This window comes from Neophocaena asiaeorientalis, unplaced genomic scaffold, assembly GCF_003031525.2.
Source record: "Neophocaena asiaeorientalis asiaeorientalis breed wild unplaced genomic scaffold, Neophocaena_asiaeorientalis_V1.1 scaffold79, whole genome shotgun sequence".
In the NCBI taxonomy this organism is placed as follows: domain Eukaryota; kingdom Metazoa; phylum Chordata; class Mammalia; order Artiodactyla; family Phocoenidae; genus Neophocaena; species Neophocaena asiaeorientalis.
Window position 1 is genome coordinate 5523030 of NW_020175402.1, and position 7574 is coordinate 5530603.

Genomic DNA, 7574 nt, shown 5'->3' on the forward strand with positions numbered 1-7574 from the left:
CCCTGGTAGCTATTATTAAGCCCTTTTATATTCACAGCAATTAGCAGACTCTCCCAACTATAGTAGACTCTTAGCAAGTAATTGAGGTTCTGGCAAGAACTATTCTTGCAGGTTATGATTAGGAAGTCATTGCTTTGAAGGCATCATTTTTTATTATAGCATTCTGAGAGGCAGTACACTTTGAAAGAGCGTGGGCTTTAGGGATATAATCCTGGCTGCAATGCTTAGTTTCCTCACTGACGAGTTGTATGACTAGACAAGTTACATAACCTCTCTGAGCCTCATTATCCTCAAAGATACTTAATTCATAGAGTTACTGAATGATTAATTCAAGTATCAAGGAGGCATAGTAACAAAAGATCATGAACTTTTAATTCTCAGTTCTGCCACTTGCCAGCTGTGAGACCTTGGGACAAGTCATTAAACCCCTTTGAGCCGTGATTTTCTCTTCTGTAGAATGGGGATAATACATGTCTCATTGGGTTGTCATGAGGACCAATTAAGTAATAGTTAATAATAGCTGACCCTTATGAAGTGGTTATTTCACAGTTCTAAGAACTTTTTATTTAGTACTTCTGAAAACCCTATGAGATGGGTACTGTCATTGTCTACATTTTAGAGGGGAGGTCCAGAGAAGTTCTTAAGGTTGGACAACAAAACTGGAGGACTAACAGTCCTCTGTAGCTGACAGTCAGGCTCCGAGAGACTGTGCTTTTAATTACCTACCTGGTATAGTACTTGGCACATAGTAGTCATTTAGTAGATGTTAATAATTAACTATTTTTCATTTTCTGTTTATGGAGAAAACATGATTTATAAGCTTTAAAAACACACGTGTTGTTACTAGACAAAACTTTAGGTAAGTGGAGGAAATGAATCTTCTAACATGTTGCTTAATGTTAATTGTTTTTTTGTGTTCCTTAGGCTGATATTTTGGATGTCAATCAGATATTTAAAGATTTGGCAATGATGATCCATGACCAAGGTGATCTCATTGGTATGTATTATTGATACCTTTAACATGAAGGTGAGTTGACAGTATTTGTGTGCAAAGAAGTCAGTAAGATGTGTCTTAGGGATTTTGGAATACCATTTAAAAATCATTAAATTCATTTTCTTAGCAATTTTCTTATGTTGTCAAATGTGTAAGTTAAAATGAGGCTTCCATGAATAGTCAGCTCCATTCACTTGCCATAGCCTCTTGGTAAGTCTTTGGCTGTTTAGGGAAATATTAGCTGTCAGCTTCCCAGTTTTTATCTCCAGAAACTTGCACAACTATGGGCTTAGAAACCCTTTTTTTTAAAGCTTTTTATTTGGAAATAGTTTCAAGTTTATAAAAAGTTGCAAAAATGAAAATAATAAGGAACTCCTTGGGCTTCACTGGTGGCTCAGTGGTTAAGAATCCGCCTGCCAATGCAGGGGACATGGGTTCGAGCCCTTGTCTGGGAAGATCCCATGTGCTGTGGAGAAACTAAGCCCGTGCGCCACAATTACTGAACCTGCGCTCTACAGCCCGTGAGCCACAACTACTGAGCCCATGTGCCTAGAGCCCCTGCTCCGCAACAAGAGAAGCCACTGCAGTGAGAAGCTTGTGCAACGAAGAGTAGCCCTCACTCGCCACAATTAGGAAAAGCCTGTGCGCAGCAACAAAGACCCAACACAGCCAAAAATAAATAAATTAAATAAATAAAAAATAAGGAACTCCTTTATAAACTTTACCCAGATTTACCTCTTGTTAACGTTCTGCCCCACTTGCTTTTTATTTGCCCTCTTTCTCACTCTATGTATATACCTGATTTTTTTCTGAACCATTTGTGGGTGAGTTATATACTTCATAACCCTCCACCCCAGTATTTATTTCCAAAGAATAGGGCTATTCTCTTATGGAGTTAGTAACTTTTGATTTCATGCCTGGATAGTTGGAGTGATGGTGATGAACCAGGACCCACAGCATCATAATTGTCTTCAGTTTGCAGTCTTGAGACATCTGAGTGTGGTAAAACATCCACTGCCCTTCTTTTTTGCAGACAGCATAGAAGCCAATGTGGAAAGCTCAGAGGTGCATGTAGAAAGAGCCACTGATCAGTTACAGCGATGTGCAAAGAAGTCAGTAAGATGTGTCTTAGGGATTTTGGAATACCATTTAAAAATCATTAAATTCATTTTCTTAGCAATTTTCTTATGTTGTCAAATGTGTAAGTTAAAATGAGGCTTCCATGAATAGTCAGCTCCATTCACTTGCCATAGCCTCTTGGTAAGTCTTTGGCTGTTTAGGGAAATATTAGCTGTCAGCTTCCCAGTTTTTATCTCCAGAAACTTGCACAACTATGGGCTTAGAAACCCTTTTTTTTAAAGCTTTTTATTTGGAAATAGTTTCAAGTTTATAAAAAGTTGCAAAAATGAAAATAATAAGGAACTCCTTGGGCTTCACTGGTGGCTCAGTGGTTAAGAATCCGCCTGCCAATGCAGGGGACATGGGTTCGAGCCCTTGTCTGGGAAGATCCCATGTGCTGTGGAGAAACTAAGCCCGTGCGCCACAATTACTGAACCTGCGCTCTACAGCCCGTGAGCCACAACTACTGAGCCCATGTGCCTAGAGCCCCTGCTCCGCAACAAGAGAAGCCACTGCAGTGAGAAGCTTGTGCAACGAAGAGTAGCCCTCACTCGCCACAATTAGGAAAAGCCTGTGCGCAGCAACAAAGACCCAACACAGCCAAAAATAAATAAATTAAATAAATAAAAAATAAGGAACTCCTTTATAAACTTTACCCAGATTTACCTCTTGTTAACGTTCTGCCCCACTTGCTTTTTATTTGCCCTCTTTCTCACTCTATGTATATACCTGATTTTTTTCTGAACCATTTGTGGGTGAGTTATATACTTCATAACCCTCCACCCCAGTATTTATTTCCAAAGAATAGGGCTATTCTCTTATGGAGTTAGTAACTTTTGATTTCATGCCTGGATAGTTGGAGTGATGGTGATGAACCAGGACCCACAGCATCATAATTGTCTTCAGTTTGCAGTCTTGAGACATCTGAGTGTGGTAAAACATCCACTGCCCTTCTTTTTTGCAGACAGCATAGAAGCCAATGTGGAAAGCTCAGAGGTGCATGTAGAAAGAGCCACTGATCAGTTACAGCGAGCTGCTTACTATCAGGTAAAAGCAGGTACTAAAGAAAGTCACTGTGTGCTGTAGACTTTTTGAGAGCAGCTGCAGCCTTTTGCTTAGACTTAAGCTGGAGACAGGTAGTCATAATTGCAGTCCCAGCTCCACTTTTAGTATTTTTCTTTGCAGAGAGATCTACAAAAAGGCATCAAACTTTGAATAAACTGACATAGAAGCCTCTTAGCTGCAAAGCTAACCATGTAAGCTAGCATGATACCTAATCTGGTATAAGCCTACGTTTATAACCTAAACAGCTGAAGTTTGTTTCAATTAGGATAGTAATAGGTACAAAGTAGAACTTTGCAGATATGTTGACTGTTGCCACAGAGGATGGACAAAGAATCAACTCCGACAGCTATTTATGAATTAATAGGGGCTTATCATTTTGGAGTTATTTCGTATGAATAAATAGGGGTTAATTGTTCCACTTTCTGTAAAGTGATATTTTTCTACATATGAGTTGAAACTATAGTTTTATGACTTTTATCTGGGTCTTTACCTCAGTTTACAAATATTGTGAATGAGGTCTCTCTCATTTCTCCTCAATTTGGTGTTGCATGGCTTTTTAGAAATAAATAGCATTCAGTCAGTTACCATGTTCCTAAGATAGCTGTATTTCACCTGGGACTGTTCTTAAAGAAATTCATATTTAATAATAGTGTTTCCCTTTAAAACTGAGTGATGACTTTAATATCCAACGGTAAAGGAACAATTAAGTAAATTATATACATCCACTCAATGTTATGTGGGAATTAAAAGATGTTTATGAAGAGTTTATAATATCAGAATTTTTATGCTAATGTATTAAGTGATAAAAACATCAAACATCATACAGTATGGTCCCAATTATGTCAGATAACAACATGCATGGATAAAAGATCAGAAGGAAATACAATCAAAATGTCAACTGTTTTATTATCTGTGGGTGATTATTTTCTCTTCTGCTCGTGTGTAGTTTTTACAGTGAACAAAATTTTATACTAGGTATAAAACCTTTATTAAAATACACATGTATGGATAACTTATTTTATTGCAAATAATGCCTAGCAACATACGTATAAACAGTTCCTTTGCAAAATTGTATTTGGGAGCCTGGAATTAGAACTTGCGCTGCTGCCTAGCACTGGTAATTTGAGATTTTTGAGAAGGTGTCCGCATAGTCATACATGGATAGAGTTAATTTTGAATTACCAGGAGGCAGATTGATGAAGCACTCTTGGGGTCTTAGATTGAAACATTTTTTACTTGTTTCATGAGTGTCTTCTTTACATATTTCTCTCCTCAGAAAAAATCTCGCAAGAAGATCTGTATCCTGGTGCTTGTCCTGTCAGTGATTATTGTAATCTTGGGACTTATTTTGTGGCTAGTTAATAAATGAAGTGATTGCCTCCGAGCCTTCTCCTGCTGAGCTGTTTCCAAGGGCAAGTGCTTGCTGGAGTCTTGCCAGAACAAACTGATCACAAGAAGACAGAATACACCAGAATGTCCTGTAATAATTTAGTTAGAAACTAACTACTAACTAGTCCTTGGAATTAGTGACCTGTGGAGACAGTATTTATCAACTTATGTATACATTTTATTGATTTCTCAAATTAAGAATTAATTTATGTGGATTTTGCTTTCTCTTATACTCTGATTGCCCTTCGTCCCAAGTGTTTACTGAAAATTACATTCTAGATATTCTTGTTTTGGTAGGTAACACTATAGTCTTGTAATATTGTCTTTCTATGTACATACAAGATTTACCTTTTTACTAGCAACTGAGATAGAATTACTTTCTGTCACCCAGCATATTGGAGTCTGTCAGAAACTGTATAATAAGCCAGCATTTTTTATTATTTAATATTTGTTTGAATTTCTAGAAGCCTGCCCCCTATATGCTTTGAAAGGTTTTGGCAATGTATTTAACTAGAGAATAAAAAATTGCACAGATCCAGATTAAATGAGAAGTAACTATTTGAGCTGGCCAGCTGTTGGGGTGTGTGTTAATCTGGGTTTAAGTTTATTATCTGCTAGTGTCATCGACTGCAATTCATCCATATATACACTAAATGATCTTGTTCACTTTTTGAAGAGTTTAATTAACATTATGATTCTCTGTGGGGTTCCTCTCCCACCTGTCTGTATAGAAGGGGAGAATTAGACAAAGCGTTCTTCTGGAGAGCAAATAGGAATTGTTTGGAATGATTTAATCTTTTGTTGTTGTTGCTCAGTTGTGGTTCTGCACTCCTGGTAAATGATGAATGTTGCCGTCAAAAGGCTGCCCCATACCCTAATAAGGTTTGCTGGGCATTTGATGGCAGGAAGATTTTAAAAGCTAGACTGAAGTTGGTTTAAAATTTAGTCCTGTGAACCTGGCGATAAAGCAAAGGTTCTTTTTTGTAAATAATACTGGTTTGGAATAGTGATGTTAGACTTATCCTAATTTATGAACAAGAGATTAATCTCTCCATGCATAGTTTTAGACAAAAAATGTTTCAATAAAAGATTGCTGTCTTGTAACATAAATGTTGTCCACTCCCCTTTTTCACAAGTGTAGGGAAGTTAAAGGGAAAGTAATTTCTCTAGGCTCTCACATAAATGTGAATTGGGCCAACGATTTCAGTTCATCCTTTAGTGAATCAGAGGATCTCACTACCCTGGATATATTTATACTTATTTCTTCCATTCCCTTTAATGTTACTTAATCTTCTTTTACTAAACTAATGTGAACAGCAGGGAAACAGGGCTAAATGCATAAGTTTCTTTGCACTCTTGCAGCGTTCCACCCATATAAGGCAAATAAACATTTGAAAAGCTTTTGTAGTAAGTTTTTATGAGTTAACATCCTGATGCAGTAGATATTGGGTAATGTGCTGTCCAGAGAAAAATTGAGACCTGCAAGAAGACTGGAGATCAGGTGAGGATTGGTTTAGGGGTGGAATAGGTCCTTTCCTTGAGGAACAGGATAGAGCTATTGGGGCATCAAGTGGCCCAAGCAGCAGCTTCAGAGGTAATTCCTTGGTTATACAATCACTGCCCCTTCAGCTCTAAATTACGGTTGGACTTGAATACATCATTTGTAACATTCCAGGCAAGAAAAAAGTCTTGACTGTTAAAAAATACCAAACAAACAAAAAAACATGAAACCTTTCAGTTTGGGTAAAATGAAGCCACCATAGTTCTGTTCTGTGTTATCCAATGGTGGTGGTAATAGTAGTCATGGGTAGCAAATATGACCTTGGCCTAGAATTTCAATGGCCTGGAATTTGTAGTAGTCACCAAGAGGTTCTGCTAAGTGGTCCTAACAAACCTGTTCACAGAATCCTCCTTGACTGTGCTTTGTCCACCTTTAGGGCACCATGGTTTAGGGCAGTGGCTCTTAACCATGGCTTCACATTAGAAACTAAAAAAATACTGATACCTAGGTGACCGTGCCACAAGATTCTAATTTAGTTAGTTTGGGTTATAGCCTGGGTATAGAGACTTCTAAAAGCTCCAGATAATTCTCAGGTATAACCATGGTTGAAAAACATTGGTTTGGAGGTCAAAAACTAGACTGGGGTACAGAAGGCCTGGGGAATCTTAGCTCTGTCATTAACTTACTGCAGGTATTTGGACAAGTTATTTAACCCATAGGCCCCTAGTTTCCTCAGTAGTTCTCTTAAAGCTATAAAATTCTTTGATTATAAAGACCATAGGGATGTGGTCTGAACATACCAACTGTATGTTTGTCTCTGTATTCCTTTCCTTTTCTCTTTCTTTCTCCTTTCTTTATAGAATATTTTCTCTTCAAGTGAATTAAAACAGTAGTACTGTAGTATAGGGTAAAGTAGAGGTGTCATGCTGGCCACTTCCTCTGCGAATGTTCCAGAACAAGAACTTGCTAGCTGCTAGACCAATGCTCCCTGGGTAGGTTTTGTTTTGTTTTGTTAAGGGGTGGTGATACACTGCCTTGCACCACTGGGGAAAAAATATCAAAATGAAATCATGCTTCAGTCAGTGCAAACTAAAACATACCGAGCCTCCTCCATTCAGTTTTTTTGTTTTTTGGGTTTTTCCCCCTTCTTTTGTTCAGGGGCAGTTCTCAGTCATGGGAATGAAGCTTTTGCTTTTGGTCACTAAATGCAGACCAGAACCTCACTCAGATTTCATTCTATCCTGTTTCCTAGGGCTAGAAATCACCTGCTTCCTCCCTTTTCTAAGCATATTTAGCGTATCCCTAGGTTTCAAGGAATTTTTCAGTATTGCTTTCCAGTACTATGAATTACATCTACTACTTTAGAATCTCCATTTAGCCAGGAAATAGCTTGAAAGGTTTTAATTCCAACCCTTGATCCTGCTTTTAGGCCAACTGAGTAGTTCGTTTTAATACGTATCCAAAATGAAATTTGATTAACAATATACTACTTAATTTTTAAAAGAT

At 37.8% G+C, this 7574-nt stretch overlaps 1 protein-coding gene across 1 annotated transcript in view; it reads left to right on the forward strand.

Moving 5' to 3' along the window:
- STX12 (syntaxin 12) overlaps positions 1–5968 on the forward strand; it is a 35801-nt gene extending 29833 nt beyond the window's left edge. The window contains exons 7-9 of the mRNA XM_024766904.1: positions 925–997; positions 3078–3160; positions 4455–5968. Of these exons, the coding sequence (XP_024622672.1) occupies positions 925–997; positions 3078–3160; positions 4455–4547 (249 nt within the window). The 3' untranslated portion in view covers positions 4548–5968. The remainder of the gene's footprint in view (positions 1–924; positions 998–3077; positions 3161–4454) is intronic.
- Positions 5969–7574: the final 1606 nt, after the last annotated feature.